The following is a 21,023-nucleotide window of genomic DNA, read 5'->3' on the forward strand; positions in this document are numbered from 1 at the left end:
GGATGGCACGGGCAGAGAGACAGAGGGAAGAGAGGGGGAAGAGAGAGACAGAGGGAAGGGAGAGAGGGAAGAGAGAGAGAGAGAAAGAGAGAGGGCAGAGAGACAGAGGGAAGAGAGAGAGGGAAGAGAGAGAGATGGAAAAGGCAGGGAAAGGAGAGGGAAGAGAGAGGGAAAGGGAGAGAGGGCAGAGAGAGGGAAGTGAGAGAGGGAAGAGAGAGAGAGGGAGAGAGAGGGAAGAGAGAGAGGGAAGAGAGAGAGAGGGAAAGAGAGAGAGGAGAGAGAGAGAGAGAGAGAGAGAGAGAGAGAGAGAGAGAGAGAGAGGGAGAGAGAGAGAGGGAAGAGAGAGAGGAGAGGAAGAGAGAGAGAGGGAAGAGAGAGAGAGAGGGAAGAGAGAGAGACAGGAGAGAGAGAGAGGGAAGAGAGAGGGAAGAGAGAGAGGGAAGAGAGAGAGAGGGAAGAGAGAGAGAGGGAAGAGAGAGAGAGAGAGAGAGAGAGAGAGAGAGAGAGAGAGGGAAGAGAGAGAGAGGGAAGAGAGAGAGAGAGGGAAGAGAGAGAGGTCAGAGAAGAGAGGATCTTGTGGAAGAGAGAGTGGTCAAAGTGAGAGAGGAAGTGTCTCCTCTCTCACAGCCTGGAGGTAAAGTTCTCAGGGAAGACCCCTTTGAGAGCACTCTGTTTATTCTGGATCCAGTCTCCCTCCTTCATTCCCATCAGCCAGCCCTCATCCTGCAACACACACACACACAACAGTGTGGATATACAGGTAACTGCTAAAGTAAAGGAAACACCAACATAAAGCATCTTATGAGGGCATTGGGCCACCACAAGCCATCAGAACAGCTTCAATGTTGTACCTTTATTAAACTAGGCAAGTCAGTTAAGAACAAATTATTATTTTCAATGACAGCCTAGGAACAGTGGGTTAACTGCCTTGTTCAGGGGCAGAACAACAGATTATTACCTTGTCAGCTCATGGATTCAATCTGGCAACCTTTCAGTTACTAGTCCAACGCTCTAACCACTAGGCTACCTGCCACCCCATTATAGATTCTTTAAGTGTCTGGAACTCTATTGGAGGGATGTGACTTCATTCTTCCACGAGAAATTCCATAATTTGGTGTTTTGTTGATGGTGGTGGAAAAAGGCTGTCTCAGGCACAGCTCTACAATCTCCAATAAGTGTTCAATTGAGTTGAGATCTGGTGACTGAGACTGAGACTACCATGGTATAATGTTTACATGCACTGAGTGTACAAAACATTAGGAACACCTTCCTAACATTGAGTAGCACCTAGGGCTGTAGTTGTTCTACAAAAGCCTCGAATTTCACGGTGGCATCCCCTTTGTGGCCATAATTCCCCCTAAAAAATACATGCCTTTTGCGGGCCCTGAGTGCTGCGTTGTGCCCTTCTCCCCGAGTGTGCTGCAGCAATCCAAAGCGTTTCTCACTCTCACGTGATCGGGTCTTTCTCACAGGCTACAAGTGAAGACAGACACATCGGTGGACGCAACTGCGAGCGTCCTTATCCAATTCCAAGGCTGCATATTGAAGATATTGGAAGAACTTTCCACATTTACTTTTTGTCAACCAATAAGATGAGTAGTCCTAACGAACAGCAAAATCACTAGCCTATGTCAACCTACTATCCCCCGTAGTATAAAAGTTAACCAATTCTATTCTGTGCGAGAAATAAATATTCCAAACACAGTCTGGGACAGTTGTAGGATGCGATAGATCCCAAATTAATACAACCACTAGCATAAAAAATAAAAAAAATTCTACAGAATGTAGCTGACGCAACAGATCAGAACATTTAGCTTAAAATGTTGATAAACTATTAGGCTATTTCTTCACATTATAAGCGCAGCAATGCGCACATGGTGGTAGGATATAAGCGTAACTGTTCCATTAGCGGGAAAACACCCAAAAGTCAAAAGTGACCGAAAATGTAATTATGCATCTAATGATTTTATTATAAAGGTGCATTTTTATGGTGAACATTATTTTCCCCGAACTTGAAACTCACACGCTGCTTATATATGTAGTTAGGCTCTACACCCCTTGTAAAGTGGATTAATGTGCTTAATTTTAAGAAGTGATTTGGCCACTTTAGTTGTGATAACAAACCTTATCAAAACATATAGGCCTATAGGCTAGGCTCAATGAGGTGCGCGACTATGATTCGAATAAGTCGCAAAAAATAAAAGGCATTGTTTCTAATGCTGGGCATCATTCACAAGTGATTATATATAATTCACAAGTGATAGTCTAATATTTTCACACATCACACTATTCTTGATTTAATCTTGTCTTAATAACATATACTAAATAATATATGTGTGACATTTGTTTTGATTTAAAATGGACCATTATCATGCACCTGTCTCGAAACAGGGGCAGTGGAAAAAAAATAATGTCATCTATGCACAACTTGTTTGGGATAGGGGGCAGTATTTTCACGTTCGGATGAAAAGCGTGCCCAGAGTAAACTGCCTGCTACTCGGGCCCAGAGTCAAATATTTGCATATTATTAGATTTGGATAGAAAACACTCTGAAGTTTCTAAAACTGTTTGAATGATGTCTGTGAGTATAACAGAACTCATATGGCAGGCAAAAACCTGAGAAAAATCCAACCAGGAAGTGGGAAATCTGAGGTTTGTAGTTTTTCAAGTGATTGCCTATCCAAACTACAGTGTCTGTGGGGTCATTTTGCACTTCCTAAGGCTTCCACTAGATGTCAACAGTCTTTAGAACCTTGTTTCATGCTTCTACTCTTACTGGGGAGAGAATAAGAGCTGACTCAACAAGTGGACTGCCTGAGACCACTGAGTTGTTTACTGCGCGGTCACGCATGCGCACCCACGCAGGCGCGCCGTTCCTTATTTTTCCTCTGTAATGCATATGCTAATGTCCGGTTGGAATATTATCGAATATTTATGATAAAAAGACCCTAAGAATTGATTGTAAACATTGTTTGACATGTTTCTACGAACGGTAATGGAACTTTTGACTTTTCGTCTCGGGTTTTGCGCTCACGCATTTTGACTTTGGATAGTGACCTGAACGCACAAACAAAAGGAGGAATTTGGACAAGTTTATCGAACAAAACGAACATTTCTTGTGGAAGTGGGAGTCCTGGGAGTGCATTCCGACGAAGATGAGCAAAGGTAAGTGAAGATTTATAATACTATTTCTCAGTTTTGTTGACTCCAGAACTTGGCGGGTAACTGTATAGCTTGCTTTGATGGCTGAGCTCTGTACTCAGAATATTGAACAATGTGCTTTCTCCGTAAAGTTATTTTGAAATCTGACACAGCGGTTGCATTAAGGAGAAGTGTATCTATAATTCTTTCACTAACTGTTGTAAATTTTATCAACGTTTATGATGAGTATTTTTGTAAATTGATGTGCTCATTCACCGCCAGTTTTGGAGGCAATACATTTTCTGAACATCACGCACCAATGTAAAATGGGGTTTTTGAATATAAATATGAACTTTATCGAACAAAACATACATGTATTGTGTAACATTGAGTCCTGGGAGTGTCATCTGATGAAGATCGTCAAAGGTTAGTGATTCATTTTAGCTGTATTTCTGGTTTTGTGATGCCTCTCCTTGCTTGGAAAATGGCTGTGTGGTTTTTCTTGTCAAGGTGATGTCCTAACATAATCTAATGTTATGCTTTCGCCGTAAAGCCTTTTTGAAATCGGACAATGTGGTTGGATTAACGAGAAATGTATGGTTCTAACGCCTCGATGCAGTGGTTCTAACACCACGATGCTGGGGTTCTGACGCCTCGATGCAGTGGTTCTAACACCTCGATGCTGGGGTTCTAACGCCTCAACGCTGGGGTTCTAACACCTCAACGCTGGGGTTCTAACACCTCGACGCTGGGGTTCTAACACCTCGACGCTGGGGTTCTAACACCTCAACGCTGGGGTTCTAACACCTCAACGCTGGGGTTCTAACGCCTCGACGCTGGGGTTCTAACGCCTCGACGCTGGGGTTCTAACACCTCAACGCTGGGGTTCTAACACCTCAACGCTGGGGTTCTAACACCTCGACGCTGGGGTTCTAACGCCTCGACGCTGGGGTTCTAACACCTCGACGCTGGGGTTCTAACGCCTCGACGCTGGGGTTCTAACACCTCGACGCTGGGGTTCTAACACCTCGACGCTGGGGTTCTAACACCTCGACGCTGGGGTTCTAACACCTCAACGCTGGGGTTCTAACACCTTGATTGCTGGGGTTCTAACACCTTGATTGCTGGGGTTCTAACACCTCGACGCTGGGGGTCTAACACCTCGACGCTGGGGTTCTAACACCTCGACGCTGGGGTTCTAACACCTCAACGCTGGGGTTCTAACACCTCGACGCTGGGGTTCTAACGCCTCGATGAAGTGGTTCTAACACCTCGATGCTGGGGTTCTAACGCCTCGATGCAGTGGTTCTAACACCTCGATGCTGGGGTTCTAACGCCTCGATGCTGGGGTTCTAACACCTCAACGCTGGGGTTCTAACACCTCAACGCTGGGGTTCTAACACCTCAACGCTGGGGTTCTAACACCTCAACGCTGGGGTTCTAACACCTCGACGCTGGGGTTCTAACACCTCGACGCTGGGGTTCTAACGCCTCGATGCAGTGGTTCTAACACCTCGATGCTGGGGTTCTAATGCCTCGACGCTGGGGTTCTAACACCTCAACGCTGGGGTTCTAACACCTCGACGCTGGGGTTCTAACACCTCGACGCTGGGGTTCTAACACCTCGACGCTGTGGTTCTAACACCTCGACGCTGGGGTTCTAACACCTCGACGCTGGGGTTCTAACACCTCGACGCTGTGGTTCCCAGCGTCAAGGTGTTAGAACCACTGCATCGAGGTGTTAGAACCCCAGCATCAACATGTTGTAGTCTTCCCTGTGGCTCAGTTGGTAGAGCATGGTGTGTGCAACGCCAGGGTTGTGGGTTCGATTCCCACAGGGGCCAAAAAAAATTAAAAATGCATGAAATGAAATGTATGCATTCACTACTGTAAGTTGCTCTGGGTAAGAGTGTCTGCTAAAATGACTAAAATGTAAAAATGATTCTAACCACCTCGACGCTGGGGTTCTAACACCTCGATGCTGGCTGATCTGAAGGGGTCTCGATCGGCATAGGCATTGGTGGAGCTTTCCTCATATTGTTAACACTTTACAGATCTGTTGGGTTTTTATGACCAAGGAAGTGGGTGAAGATGAGATGACGTGGGCTTGTACTGACCTGTTCTTCTGGGTTGTCGAAGGCCACAACCAGCACTATGTCTCCAGCCTTCATCTCCAACTCATCTGAGTCATTAGCTGCATAGTCATGCATGGTGGTCACCTGAACACGATGAAGAAAATAGTACTATTCAGTTTCATATCATATCCCTACTTGGAAATAATAGATAGATAAAAGACTACGTAGAATTTATTCACACATCATCATCATCCCCACTCACTTTAAAGAGGAATCCCGAAGGCATCTCTACCGCCTCTGAAGTCCCATTGGTCGCTACTGTTGCGATAGCAGGAATCTTGAAGAAGAAATATATCAAACATGTAAATATGCAGTACCACACATCGACTCAGTAGCTACTGCATGTAGGACATGAGAGCGCTACTACCCAACCCGTGCCCGACATTATTCATCGGGTTAGAGCCAGGCAGGGCCTGCTGTCTCATCAATAACTAGGGATGGGCAGGGCCTGCTGTCTCATCAATAACTAGGATACGGGCAGGGCCTGTTGTCTCATCAATAACTAGGATACAGGCAGGGCCTGCTGTCTCATCAATAACTAGGATACAGGCAGGGCCTGCTGTCTCATCAATAACTAGGATACAGGTAGGGCCTGCTGTCTCATCAATAACTAGGATACGGACAGGGCCTGCTGTCTCATCAATAACTAGGATACGGACAGGGCCTGCTGTCTCATCAATAACTAGGATACCATGAGATTCTCATCACAAAATTGTCCAAGTTCAACTTTTCCCCCGATGCCTTGAGATGGATGAAATCATACCTTGAAGGCAGAACTCAGTGTGTCAGAGTGAGCAATGAGCTGTCGCCCACTCTTAGCTATGATGTGGGCGTGCCCCAAGGGTCAATACTGGGGCCCCTCCTGTTCAGCCTGTACATTAATGATCTGCCTTCTGTCTGCACTGGGTCTGAAGTTCAAATGTATGCAGATGATACAGTGATATATGTGCATGCAAAGAGCAAACAACAAGCTGCACAAGAACTCACTACTGTAATGGTCCAGGTTACAAAGTGGCTCAGTGACTCGTGTTTGCGTCTCAATGTGAAAAAAACTGTTTGCATGTTCTTCACAAAGAGGGCAACAGATGCTACTGAGCCAGATGTCTATATGTCAGGGGAGAAGCTCCAGGTGGTATCTGATTTTAAGTACCTTGGCATCATACTTGATTCCAACCTCTCTTTTAAAAAGCATGTGAAAAAGGTAATTCAAATAACCAAATTCAACCTAGCTAATTTCCGATTTATACGAAATTGTTTGACCACAGAGGTAGCAAGACTGTACTTCAAATCGATGATACTCCCCCACTTAACATACTGCTTGACTAGTTGGGCCCAAGCTTGCTATACAACACTAAAACCTATTCAGTCTGTCTACAAACAGGCTCTCAAAGTGCTTGATAGGAAGCCCAATAGCCATCATCAATGTTACATCCTCAGAAAGCATGAGCTCCTGAGTTGGGAAAATCTTGTGCAATACACCGACGCATGTCTTGTATTCAAGATCCTAAATAGCCTGGCTCCCCCTCCACTCAGTACTTTTGTTAAACAGAAAACCCAAACATATGGCAGCAGATCCACAAGGTCTGCCATGAGAGGTGACTGTATAGTTCCCTTAAGGAAAAGCACCTTTAGTAAATCTGCTTTCTCTGTGAGAGCGTCCCATGTCTGGAATACACTGCCATCAGACACACATAACTGCACCACATATCACACTTTCCAAAATGCATGAAGACATGGCTAAAGGTCAATCAGATTTGTGAACATAATCCCTAGCTGTGTATTGCCGCTTTCCATGTTGTCTGTAGCTTGTGAGGTGTGGAAACACTTTGTTGTTTTTATGGATTTTGTCTTGTTGCTTTTTGTTCTATGTTGCTCTGTCTGTATGCTATGTCTTGCTTGTCCTATGTTACTCTGCGTGTGCTCACTGTTCAATGATTGTCTGTATTGTAATTGTTTTTAATAACCTGCCCAGGGACTGCGGTTGAAAATTAGCCGGCTGGCTAAAACCAGCACTTTTACTGAAACGTTGATTAATGTGCACTGTCCCTGTAAAAATAAAAATAAACTCAAAGGGTAGGGCCTGTTGTCTCATCAATAACTAGGATACAGACAGGGCCTGTTGTCTCATCAATAACTAGGATACAGACAGGGCCTGCTGTCTCATCAATAACTAGGATACAGGCAGGGCCTGTTGTCTCATCAATAACTAGGATACAGACAGGGCCTGTTGTCTCATCAATAACTAGGATACAGGCAGGGCCTGTTGTCTCATCAATAACTAGGATACAGGTAGGGCCTGCTGTCTCATCAATAACTAGGATACAGGTAGGGCCTGCTGTCTCATCAATAACTAGGATACAGGCAGGGCCTGCTGTCTCATCAATAACTAGGATACAGGCAGGGCCTGCTGTCTCATCAATAACTAGGATACAGGCAGGGCCTGCTGTCTCATCAATAACTAGGATACAGGCAGGGCCTGCTGTCTCATCAATAACTAGGATACAGGCAGGGCCTGCTGTCTCATCAATAACTAGGATACAGGCAGGGCCTGCTGTCTCATCAATAACTAGGATACAGGCAGGGCCTGCTGTCTCATCAATAACTAGGGATGGGCAGGGCCTGCTGTCTCATCAATAACTAGGATACGGACAGGGCCTGCTGTCTCATCAATAACTAGGATACAGGCAGGGCCTGTTGTCTCATCAATAACTAGGATACAGGCAGGGCCTGCTGTCTCATCAATAACTAGGATACAGGTAGGGCCTGCTGTCTCATCAATAACTAGGGATGGGCAGGGCCTGTTGTCTCATCAATAACTAGGATACGGGCAGGGCCTGCTGTCTCATCAATAACTAGGGATGGGCAGGGCCTGCTGTCTCATCAATAACTAGGGATGGGCAGGGCCTGTTGTCTCATCAATAACTAGGATACGGGCAGGGCCTGCTGTCTCATCAATAACTAGGGATGGGCAGGGCCTGCTGTCTCATCAATAACTAGGATACAGGCAGGGCCTGCTGTCTCATCAATAACTAGGATACGGGCAGGGCCTGTTGTCTCATCAATAACTAGGGATGGGCAGGGCCTGCAGTCTCATCAATAACTAGGATACAGGCAGGGCCTGTTGTCTCATCAATAACTAGGATACGGGCAGGGCCTGCTGTCTCATCAATAACTAGGGATGGGCAGGGCCTGCTGTCTCATCAATAACTAGGATACAGGTAGGGCCTGCTGTCTCATCAATAACTAGGATACAGGTAGGGCCTGCTGTCTCATCAATAACTAGGATACGGGCAGGGCCTGCTGTCTCATCAATAACTAGGATACAGGCAGGGCCTGTTGTCTCATCAATAACTAGGGATGGGCAGGGCCTGTTGTCTCATCAATAACTAGGGATGGGCAGGGCCTGTTGTCTCATCAATAACTAGGATACAGGCAGGGCCTGCTGTCTCATCAATAACTAGGATACGGACAGGGCCTGTTGTCTCATCAATAACTAGGATACAGGCAGGGCCTGTTGTCTCATCAATAACTAGGATACAGGCAGGGCCTGCTGTCTCATCAATAACTAGGATACGGGCAGGGCCTGCTGTCTCATCAATAACTAGGATACGGGCAGGGCCTGCTGTCTCATCAATAACTAGGATACAGGTAGGGCCTGCTGTCTCATCAATAACTAGGATACGGGCAGGGCCTGCTGTCTCATCAATAACTAGGGATGGGCAGGGCCTGCTGTCTCATCAATAACTAGGATACAGGCAGGGCCTGCTGTCTCATCAATAACTAGGGATGGGCAGGGCCTGCTGTCTCATCAATAACTAGGATACAGGCAGGGCCTGCTGTCTCATCAATAACTAGGGATGGGCCTGCTGTCTCATCAATAACTAGGATACGGGCAGGGCCTGCTGTCTCATCAATAACTAGGATACGGGCAGGGCCTGCTGTCTCATCAATAACTAGGGATGGGCAGGGCCTGCTGTCTCATCAATAACTAGGATACAGGCTGGGCCTGCTGTCTCATCAATAACTAGGATACAGGCAGGGCCTGCTGTCTCATCAATAACTAGGGATGGGCAGGGCCTGTTGTCTCATCAATAACTAGGATACGGACAGGGCCTGTTGTCTCATCAATAACTAGGGATGGGCAGGGCCTGCTGTCTCATCAATAACTAGGATACAGGCAGGGCCTGCTGTCTCATCAATAACTAGGATACAGGTAGGGCCTGCTGTCTCATCAATAACTAGGATACAGACAGGGCCTGTTGTCTCATCAATAACTAGGATACGGACAGGGCCTGTTGTCTCATCAATAACTAGGATACAGACAGGGCCTGCTGTCTCATCAATAACTAGGATACAGGCAGGGCCTGCTGTCTCATCAATAACTAGGATACGGGCAGGGCCTGTTGTCTCATCAATAACTAGGATACAGGCAGGGCCTGCTGTCTCATCAATAACTAGGATACGGACAGGGCCTGTTGTCTCAACAATAACTAGGATACAGGCAGGGCCTGCTGTCTCATCAATAACTAGGATACAGGCAGGGCCTCTTGTCTCATCAATAACTAGGATACGGACAGGGCCTGCTGTCTCATCAATAACTAGGATACAGGTATGGCATGTTGTCTCTTCAATAACTAGGATACAGGTATCACTTAATTGACCACTAACATTTTAAAGCTGAGCCATTTGTTTGTGTTCTGCTGCTGCAGTATAGTCATATCTGACTAAAATCATAACATGGTGTCAGAAGTGCTTCAACCTCGTCAAATATAGAGACAGATAACTTCACAGAAAATAATTCTGTTCCTTAAGTTTTCTCAGAGTTTAGAGCAAGGGGTTGGTCAATTCCAGTCCTCGAGGGCCTGATTGGCGACACGCTTTCGCCCCAGGCCCCAGCTAACACACCTGACTCCAATAATCACCTAATCATGATCTCAGTTTAGAATGCAATTAGTTTAATTAAATCAGCTGTGTTTGCTAGGGATGGAGGGAAAAGTGTAACACCAATCAGGCCTTGGAGGACTGGAGTTGCCCACCCCTGGTTTAGACTGATGGAAAGTAGCTAACAGTTAACAGCTAACTGCTCTCTCACGTCTCTTCATTGAGCAGAGCAGCCCAAGCGGAGCCGTTGCTATGGTTACTCACAGACTCAGAGACGCCATGAGCAGAGTGCATGCAGAGCGAGCTGAAGCGCAGGGTGAGCTAGCGACAGACAGAGAGGAGCAGCTAATGAGCAGCTCTGGTTTCGGGCAGGGCCTTTAATTTGGCAGAAGCAATTGGGCCTGGTTAGGCTGGGTAAGGCCTGAATGTTGCTGGCATGGGAGGGCTCGTGCTTTTCAATGGATGTCCGAGGGGGGGGGGGGCTCTGAGCACAATCAATCCATCAATTCATAAATATAATCAACTAATCACTCAATCACCAATCAATCAATCAATTAACCTAGAAGTCAACCTACCAGCCAATCTATCAATCAACCTAACAACCAATCTTACCAGCCAACAATATCAATCAAGGTGCAACTTACCTCCTCTGCTGCTGTGGCTGTAGGTGTAGGTGCTTCAGCAGCTGCTGTGGGCGTGTCAGCCTGTTGGGAGTGGGAGAGAGGAGGAACAGTCACAAACAGCACATCAGGACCGACACTAAAATACACCCCGGTCTATCTATCAACCCCCCCTGTTACAGACAGGTGGTGCTGAAAGACTGGGATCCATTTTTTTATTTAGAATGGAGCTGGAGAAACAAGATCCACAGCGATCTATTTCCCTAACCAGGAAGTCCCGTTGAGGTCAGAAGACCTTGTTTTCTGAAAGAATACCTGTCACTCTGTCTACTACTACTGGGAAGAACCAGACAGAACCAGACAGAACCAGTGAGCTTCGCCATCACGTGTCTACAACTACAGTATCCTCCATCCTGTCCTGCTAGACCACCAGATCGGTGTTGTAGCCGATGCATCCACCCAGCTCCAGATGCATCCTACTCTTTCCATCGTACCTGGGGCATCCCCTCCTCCTCCTCATCATCCCAGCCAGCAGCCTCATACTCGGCCACGGCAGCGGAAGCAGTGGCATCGGCAACACCTTCGTCCCCCCAGGAGTCATCCACCCTCACAGGCAGAGAGCCATCGTCATCCCAGCCTGCCGTGGCGGCAGCTATAACGTCATCCCCACAGCCGGCAGCACGCACCGGCAGGGTACCGTCATCATCCCAGCCCTGGGGCTCCTCTGGTGGAGCAGGAGTTTCCTCAGGCTAGGTGGGGGCGAGGGGCGGGATGTAGGCGGGGGGGGGGGCGATTTAAATGGGCAGAATAGGGCATGGCCATTGGCATTAGGAAACCCATTGGAAGCCATACAGAAGTTTATTTCGGGCCAGGTTTTCCATGGCAATGGGCAGGGGCGAGGAGCAGGGGCGAGGGGTAGGGGCGAGGGAGTAAGGGAAGAGAGAGAGTAGGGAGTAGGGTGAGAGTGTATATGGGGGGTAGGGGTAGGAGCGAGGGTATAGGGGGTATGGGCGAGGTGGTAGGGGAGAGAGAGTAGGGTGCGAGGGTATAGGCGAGGGGTAGGAGTGAGGGTATAGGGGGTAGGGGCGATGGGGGTGTAGGGGAGAGAGAGTAGGGTGCAAGGGTATATGGGGTAGGGGCGAGGGGTAGGAGTGAGGGTATAGGGGGTAGGGGCGAGGGGTAGGGGAGAGAGAGTAGGGTTCAAGGGTATATGGGGTAGGGGCGAGGGGTAGGAGTGAGGGTATAGGGGGTAGGAGTGAGGGTATAGGGGGTAGGGGCGAGGGGTAGGAGTGAGGGTATAGGGGGTAGGGGCGAGGGGTAGGAGTGAGGGTATAGGGGGTAGGAGCGAGGGGTAGGAGTGAGGGTATAGGGGGTAGGAGTGAGGGTATAGGGGGTAGGGGCGAGGGGTAGGAGTGAGGGTATAGGGGGTAGGAGTGAGGGTATAGGGGGTAGGAGTGAGGGTATAGGGGGTAGGGGCGAGGGGTAGGAGTGAGGGTATAGGGGGTAGGAGTGAGGGTATAGGGGGTAGGGGCGAGGGGTAGGAGTGAGGGTATAGGGGGTAGGAGCGAGGGGTAGGAGTGAGGGTATAGGGGGTAGGAGCGAGGGGTAGGAGTGAGGGTATAGGGGGTAGGAGTGAGGGTATAGGGGGTAGCGGCGAGGGGTAGGAGTGAGGGTATAGGGGGTAGGAGCGAGGGAATAGGGGCAGATAAATGGGGTACAATGGGGCCATAGGATACCATAGGAAGCAATAGTGACCAAGCAACGGGTCAGGCCAGGGTTTTCAAGTCAATGAGCCAATTATCAGGGATAATATAAATGCAAGTAATGAATAACAATTAATTGCATTAATTAATTGAAAAAAATAAAAAGATTGAGAAGTGGGGGATGTGGCGAAAAAGTGAAAACACCAATTAAAAAAGATCATTAGGCTTTGTACAACTGACTAGGTATCCCCCAATTTTCCTTCCCCTCCAGATCAATAGGTTTTAGATCATTAGGTTGTTATAGAGTTGGCATGATGATGGCACAAACAGACTAGCATTCAGGCTACCAGGTAACATCTTGCTCTATATCCCTCCTCTTGTTGTAGGTTCTATTATGTTTTACAGCTGAGGAGATGAGATTTTAGTCACGGCATGAAAGCAAACCTGAAAACTCTCGAAAGCACTATTTTATTATTCTGAGAGTATCATGCTAGACAGTCCCATGCCCGTTACATCAGCTAGACAGTCCCATGCCTGTAACATCAGCTAGACAGTCCCATGCCTGTTACATCAGCTAGACAGTCCCATGCCTGTTAAATCAGCTAGACAGTCCCATGCCTGTTAAATCAGCTAGACAGTCCCATGCCTGTTAAATCAGCTAGACAGTCCCATGCCTGTAACATCAGCTAGACAGTCCCATGCCCGTTACATCAGCTAGACAGTCCCATGCCTGTAACATCAGCTAGACAGTTCCATGCCTGTTAAATCAGCTAGACAGTCCCATGCCTGTAACATCAGCTAGACAGTCCCATGCCTGTAACATCAGCTAGACAGTCCCATGTCTGTTAAATCAGCTAGACAGTCCCATGCCTGTTAAATCAGCTAGACAGTCCCATGCCTGTTAAATCAGCTAGACAGTCCCATGCCTGTAACATCAGCTAGACAGTCCCATGCCTGTTAAATCAGCTAGACAGTCCCATGCCTGTAACATCAGCTAGACAGTCCCATGCCCGTTAAATCAGCTAGACAGTCCCATGCCCGTTAAATCAGCTAGACAGTCCCATGCCTGTTAAATCAGCTAGACAGTCCCATGCCTGTTAAATCAGCTAGACAGTCCCATGCCTGTTAAATCAGCTAGACAGTCCCATGCCTGTAACATCAGCTAGACAGTCCCATGCCTGTTAAATCAGCTAGACAGTCCCATGCCTGTAACATCAGCTAGACAGTCCCATGCCTGTAACATCAGCTAGACAGTCCCATGCCTGTAACATCAGCTAGACAGTCCCATGCCCGTTAAATCAGCTAGACAGTCCCATGCCTGTTAAATCAGCTAGACAGTCCCATGCCTGTAACATCAGCTAGACAGTCCCATGCCTGTAACATCAGCTAGACAGTCCCATGCCCGTTACATCAGCTAGACAGTCCCATGCCTGTTAAATCAGCTAGACAGTCCCATGCCTGTTAAATCAGCTAGACAGTCCCATGCCTGTAACATCAGCTAGACAGTCCCATGCCTGTAACATCAGCTAGACAGTCCCATGCCTGTTAAATCAGCTAGACAGTCCCATGCCTGCAACATCAGCTAGACAGTCCCATGCCTGTTAAATCAGCTAGACAGTCCCATGCCTGTTAAATCAGCTAGACAGTCCCATGCCTGTTACATCAGCTAGACAGTCCCATGCCTGTAACATCAGCTAGACAGCCCCATGCCTGTTAAATCAGCTAGACAGCCCCATGCCTGTTAAATCAGCTAGACAGTCACATGCCTGTTAAATCAGCTAGACAGTCCCATGCCTGTTAAATCAGCTAGACAGTCCCATGCCTGTAACATCAGCTAGACAGTCCCATGCCTGTTAAATCAGCTAGACAGTCCCATGCCTGTAACATCAGCTAGACAGTCCCATGCCTGTTAAATCAGCTAGACAGTCCCATGCCTGTTAAATCAGCTAGACAGTCCCATGCCTGTAACATCAGCTAGACAGCCCCATGCCTGTTAAATCAGCTAGACAGTCCCATGTCTGTTAAATCAGCTAGACAGTCACATGCCCGTTACTTCAGCTAGACAGTCCCTGTTGGAGGGAATCTATGGCCAATATGGAGTATGATCACCGTGCTTACCTCCCATGTGTCCCACGATATCGCCTTCAGGAGGCACAAAGAGAAAGGGAGAGAGAGAGAGAGAAGCTCAAACATGGATAAACACACAACACTGAGATTGTGTCTGTTTAATCAACCCATGCACTTCAATGTCATATGACAAAACAAACAGAAATGGTGAAAATGCTAACGAGTCAACTTTAGACGTGACAATGAATATCTCTCCATGTAGACGGAGCTCAGTCAGGGCTCTGAGCATGTGTCATACACATATTATAGGAGCTGATACCAATATGACAGAGCACACGCTTGACATATTGACTGCCTGGCCGTCTGACATACCGGGCCAACTGACAGACCCGGTAATCTGACAGACCGGGCCAACCAACCTGAGAGGCTGAGGACACGGCTGTGCCACCATGACTTGGTGCAGCCAGGGTGGTCAGGTTCATGTCCAACAGGTTGGCCCCTGCAGGGCTGTCAAACTGACAGGGGAAGGAAGGAGACGACACAAAACAGACAGTTAACAGGAGTAGGATGGTAGGATTAGCAAAGGGTCACACATTATGTGGAGTCGGGGTCCAATTGAATGGAGTCAATTCAGGAAGAAAAATTGAAATTCTAATTAATTCAATAATTGTTATTTTCAATAACTTGGCAGTAATCTGAAAAAGAGAAGCTATTTATTTAAGTCCCCCTCAAAAAATATATTTTTTTATTTAGAATTCAGATAACTTCCTGAATTGATTGACTTCAATTCATTATTGACCCCAATCCTGGTGGATAGTCCTAATAAAAAACACTATCAACAAAATATAAACACTTACAGTAAGGCATGGGTAGGCAACTAGATTTAGCCGCGGGCCCGATTGTTATCCGAGTGGATGGTCGGAGGACCGTAACATAATTATAATCATTTACTAATCTATTATTTATTTACTTATTATTATTATTTATCATTTATCATTTATTTAGTACACCGCAAATGGACCCCAACTAAGCCCAAAAAAAGATTGTATTTGAAAATAACAATAATTTTCTACCTTGATTACATTGAGACACCATCACATAGGTCTCGTTTCTTCGTGGCAAAACTTGGGAACAGATTTCCTAAATTAAACCTGGTGATTTTTCAGTCTTTTTTAGAACAAAAAAAGACAATCTCAAAACTTTTTTTGGGGGGGTTGGGGCAAAAAAAACTTGCGGTACGGTTTTGGCTCCGGGCCGCCTGTTGCCGACCCCTGCAGTAAAGGGTTAGGCTAGGTTTAGGGTAGAGTAAGGGTTAGGTCAAGGAGGTAGGTAACAGGTAACAGGTAACAGGCCGTACCTGTGTTGGGGACGTTACACTGATGTTAGGAGCAGCAGCAGCATCAAACAGGTTAATGATGTTTTCTGGTTTCATGTCCCGACAGGGGCTGGATTCAGGCCGCGGCGGCATCGCTGGTCTCAGCTACACAACGTAAGGACAGAGAGAAAAGACAGGTCAAAATATGGGTTTCATCATGGGTTGACAAGACAGCACAAACAGACATCGGACCAGGCTATAAACCTTTATAAGCGCTCATAAATGTCAATAGATATTTGTAAATAACTACTTAAATGGTAATAATATTTACACCATCTATAAATGGTTTTATCAATGCTCATAAAGGTTTACCAAAACGTCTATGTCTCTCCTGCCAGTTGGTAACAGACTAGACAGAGCCAGCATGTGTGTCGATCTACATGTAGTGAGCACTGACAGGAGAGGCCATTGAAGAGTTTGAGAGGTTAACAGCTGAGATGGGTAAGGGATGTTCAGAGAAGCACTTCCGACAGCTGTCTATAGGCATTTCTGGGGATTGTCCATGTGGTCTGGGACCACTGAGATTTCCTTGAACATGATATGCGTACCTCTCGGGATTTAGAACATTACATAGGGATTCTGTATGTGAAGATATGAAAGGAGAGAGTACTGTTCCATAATATGCTGTTAAATAGAACACTAGTGTAAATATCTAAACCCCTGTATGAATGGAACACTAGTGTAAATATCTAAACCCCTGTATGAATGGAACACTAGTGTAAATATCTAAACCCCTGTATGAATAGAACACTAGTGTAAATATCTAAACCCCTGTATGAATGGAACACTAGTGTAAATATCTAAACCCCTGTATGAATAGAACACTAGTGTAAATATCTAAACCCCTGTATGAATGGAACACTAGTGTAAATATCTAAACCCCTGTATGAATAGAACACTAGTGTAAATATCTAAACCCCTGTATGAATAGAACACTAGTGTAAATATCTAAACCCCTGTATGAATAGAACACTAGTGTAAATATCTAAACCCCTGTATGAATGGAACACTAGTGTAAATATCTAAACCCCTGTATGAATGGAACACTAGTGTAAATATCTAAACCCCTGTATGAATGGAACACTAGTGTAAATATCTAAACCCCTGTATGAATGGAACACTAGTGTAAATATCTAAACCCCTGTATGAATGGAACACTAGTGTAAATATCTAAACCCCTGTATGAATGGAACACTAGTGTAAATATCTAAACCCCTGTATGAATAGAACACTAGTGTAAATATCTAAACCCCTGTATGAATAGAACACTAGTGTAAATATCTAAACCCCTGTATGAATGGAACACTAGTGTAAATATCTAAACCCCTGTATGAATAGAACACTAGTGTAAATATCTAAACCCCTGTATGAATAGAACACTATTGTAAAGGAGGTACAATGGGTTACTAGAGAATTGATAAAGTCACAATGGGTGAAAACATACAGTGGCTTGCGAAATTATTCATCCCCATGGCATTTTTCCTATTGTGTTGCCTTACAACCTGGAATTAAAATATATATTTTTTTGGGGGGGGGGGAGGTGTTTGTATAATCTGATTTACACAGCATGCCTACCACTTTGAAGATGCAAAATATTTTTTATTGTGAAAAGAAACAAGAAATAATAATAATTATTCACTGCTTTAGCACACTCCGCCAACCCTGATGTCCTAGCCGTGTCTGAATCCTGGCTTAGGAAGGCCACCAAAAATGATGACATTTCCATCCCCAATAACAACATTTTCCGCCAAGATAGAACGGCCAAAGGGGGCGGGGTCGCAATCTACTGCAGAGATAGTCTTTAGAGTTCTGTCCTGCTATCCAGTTCTGTGCCCAAACAGTTCGAGCTTCTACTTCTAAAAATCCACCTTTCCAGAAATAAGTCTCTCACTGTTGCCACTTGATATAGACCCCCTCTCCGCCCCCAGTTGTGCTCTGGACTCCATATGCGAATTGATTGACCCCATTTATCTTCAGAGTTCATACTGTTAGGTGACCTAAACTGGGATATGCTTAACACCCAAGCAGTCCTACAATCCAAGCTTGATGCCCTCAATCTCACACAAATGATCAAGGAACCTACCAGGTACAACCCCAAATCCGTAAACACGGGCACCCTCATAGATATCATCCTAACCAACCTGCCCTCTAAATACCCCTCTGCTGTCTTCAACCAGGATCTCAGCAATCACTGCCTCATTGCCTGCATCCGTAATGGGTCCGCGGTCAAACGACCACCCCTCATCACTGTCAAACGCTCCCTAACACACTTCAGCAAGCAGGCCTTTCTAATCAACCTGGCCCGGGTATCCTGGAAGGATATTGACCTCACCCCGTCAGTAGAGGATGCCTGGTTATTCTTTAAAAGTGCTTTTCTCACCATCTTAAATAAGCATGCCCCATTCAAAAAAATGTTGAACTAAGAACAGATATAGCCCTTGGTTCACTCCAGACTTAACTGCCCTTGACCAGCACAAAAACATCCTGTGGCGTACTGCATTAGCATTGAATAGCCCCCGCGATATGCAACTTTTCAGGGAAGTTAGGAACCAATATGCACAGGCAGTTAGGAAAGCAAAGGCAGGCTTTTTCAAACAGAAATTTGCATCTTGTACCAGAAACTTCAAAATGTTATGGGACACTGTAAAGTCCATGGAGAATAAGAGCACCTCCTTCCAGCTTCCCACTGCACTGAGGCTAGGAAACACTGTCACCACCGATAAATCCACGATAATCGAGAATTTCAATAAGCATTTTTCTATGGCTGGCCATGCTCTCTACCTGGTTACCCCTACCCCGGTCAACAGCTCTGTACTCCCCGCAGCAACTTGCCCAAGCCCACCCCGCTTCTCCTTCACCAAAATCCAGACAGCTGATGTTCTGAAAGAGCTGCAAAATCTGGATCCCTACAAATCAACTGGGCTAGACAATCTGGACCCTCTCTTTCTAAAATGATCCGCCGCAATTGTGGCAAACCCTATTACTAGCCTGCTCAACCTCTCTTTCGTATCGTCTGAGATCCCTAAAGATTGGAAAGCTGTTGCGGTCATCCCCCTCTTCAAAGGGGGAGACACTCTAGACCCAAACTGTTACAGACCTATATCCATCCTGCTCTGCCTTTCTAAAGTCTTTGAAAGCCAAGTTAACAAACAGATCCCCGACCATTTCGAATCCCACCGTAACTTTTCCGCTATGCAATCTGGTTTCCGAGCTGGTCATGGGTGCACCTCAGCCACGCTCAAGGTACTAAACGATATAATAACCGCCATCGAAAAAAGACAGTACTGTGCAGCCGTCTTTATCGACCTGGCCAAGGCTTTCGACTCTGTCAATCACCGCATTCTTATCGGCAGACTCAACAGCCTCGGTTTCTCAAATGACTGCCTCGCCTGGTTCACCAACTACTTCTTAGATAGAGTTCAGTGTTTCAAATCGGATGGCCTGTTGTCCGGACCTCTGGCAGTCTCTATGGGGATGCCACAGGGTTTAATTCTCGGGCCGACTCTTTTCTCTGTATACATGAATGATGTCGCTCTTGCTGCTGGTGATTCTCTGATCCGCCTGTACGCAGATGACACCATTCTGTATACTTCTGTCCCTTCTTTGGACACTGTGTTAACTAACATCCAGACGAGCTTCAATGCCATACAACACACTTTTCCGTGGCCTCCAACCTCTCTTAAATTCTGGTAAAACTAAATGCATGCTTTTCAACCAATCGCTGCCCGTACCTGCTCGCCCGACTAGCATCACTACTCTGGATGGTTCTGACTTAGAATATGTGGACAACTACAAATACCTAGGTGTCTGGTTAGACTGTAAACTCTCCTTCCAGACTCACATTAAGCATCTCTAATCCAAAATTATATCTAGAATAGGCTTCCTATTTTGTAACAAAGCATCCTTCACTCATGCTGCCAAACATACCCTCATAAAACTGACTATCATACCGATCCCTGACTTCGGTGATGTCATCTACAAAATAGCCTCCAACACTCTACTCTACTCAGCAAACTGGACGCAGTCTATCACAGTGCCATCCGTTTTATCACCAAAGCCCCACATACTACCCACCACTGCAACCTGTACACTCTCGTTGGCTGGCCCTCGCTTCATACTCATCGCCAAACCCTCTGGCTCCAGGTCATCTACAAGACCCTGCTAGGTAAAGTCCCCCCTTATCTCAGCTCGCTGGTCACCATAGCAGCACCCACCTGTAGCACGCGTTCCAGCAGGTATATCTCTCTGGTCACCCCCAAAGCCAATTCCTCCTTTGGCCGTCTCTCCTTCCAGTTCTCTGCTGCCAATGACTAGAACGAACTACAAAAATCTCTGAAACTGGAAACACTTATTTCCCTCACTAGCTTTAAGCACCAGCTGTCAGAGCAGCTCACAGATCACTGCACCTGTACATAGCCCATCTATAATTTAGCCCAAACAACTACCTCTTCCCCTACTGTATTTATTTATTTTGCTCCTTTGCACCCCATTTTTTTCTATTTCTACTTTTAACTTTCTTCAAACTACAAATCTACCATTCCATTGTTTTACTTGCTATATTGTATTTACTTTGCCACCATGGCCTTTTTTGCCTTTACCTCCCTTATCTCACCTCATTTGCTCACATTGTATATAAACTTATTTTTCTACTGTATTATTGACTGTATGTTTGTTTTACTCCATGTGTAACTCTGTGTTGTTGTATGTATCGAACTGCTTTGCTTTATCTTGGCCAGGTCACAGTTGTAAATGAGAACTTGTTCTCAACTGACCTACCTGGTTAAATAAAGGTGAAATTAAAAATATAAATAAATACCCAAGAAGACACAAGGCTATAGTCGCTGCCAAAGGCACTTCAACAAAGTACTGAGTAAATACTTATGATATTATCTTATGATATTTCAGTTTTTTTATTTTTATACAATTGCAAAAAAAATCCTAAAACCAGTTTTTGCCTTGTCATTATGGGTGTATGTACTGTATGTAGATTCATGAGGGGGAAAAAAACAATTTAATCAATTTTAGAATAAGGATGTAACGTAACAAAATGTGGAAAAAGTCACTGTATGTGTTTATTTCGCTTACTTTAATAGAAGTACAG

At 45.9% G+C, this 21,023-nt stretch overlaps 1 protein-coding gene across 4 annotated transcripts in view; it reads right to left on the bottom strand.

The window, feature by feature from the left end:
* Positions 1–544: 544 nt before the first annotated feature.
* Positions 545–21,023, bottom strand: part of LOC115161410 (myc box-dependent-interacting protein 1-like) — a 40,555-nt gene continuing 20,076 nt past the window's right edge. For 2 of the 4 annotated variants that reach the window (XM_029712376.1, XM_029712375.1), the window contains 8 exons: positions 15,905–16,027; positions 14,967–15,062; positions 14,599–14,622; positions 11,272–11,526; positions 10,802–10,861; positions 5,479–5,553; positions 5,259–5,360; positions 545–723 (listed from right to left, as the gene is read on the bottom strand). In XM_029712376.1, coding sequence (XP_029568236.1) covers positions 622–723; positions 5,259–5,360; positions 5,479–5,553; positions 10,802–10,861; positions 11,272–11,526; positions 14,599–14,622; positions 14,967–15,062; positions 15,905–16,027 — 837 coding nt within the window. In that variant the 3' untranslated portion in view covers positions 545–621. The remainder of the gene's footprint in view (positions 724–5,258; positions 5,361–5,478; positions 5,554–10,801; positions 10,862–11,271; positions 11,527–14,598; positions 14,623–14,966; positions 15,063–15,904; positions 16,028–21,023) is intronic. The other 2 variants (XM_029712377.1, XM_029712378.1) reach the window with 2 other exon arrangements.

Source organism: Salmo trutta, chromosome 24, assembly GCF_901001165.1.
Source record: "Salmo trutta chromosome 24, fSalTru1.1, whole genome shotgun sequence".
Classification (NCBI taxonomy): Eukaryota; Metazoa; Chordata; class Actinopteri; order Salmoniformes; family Salmonidae; genus Salmo; species Salmo trutta.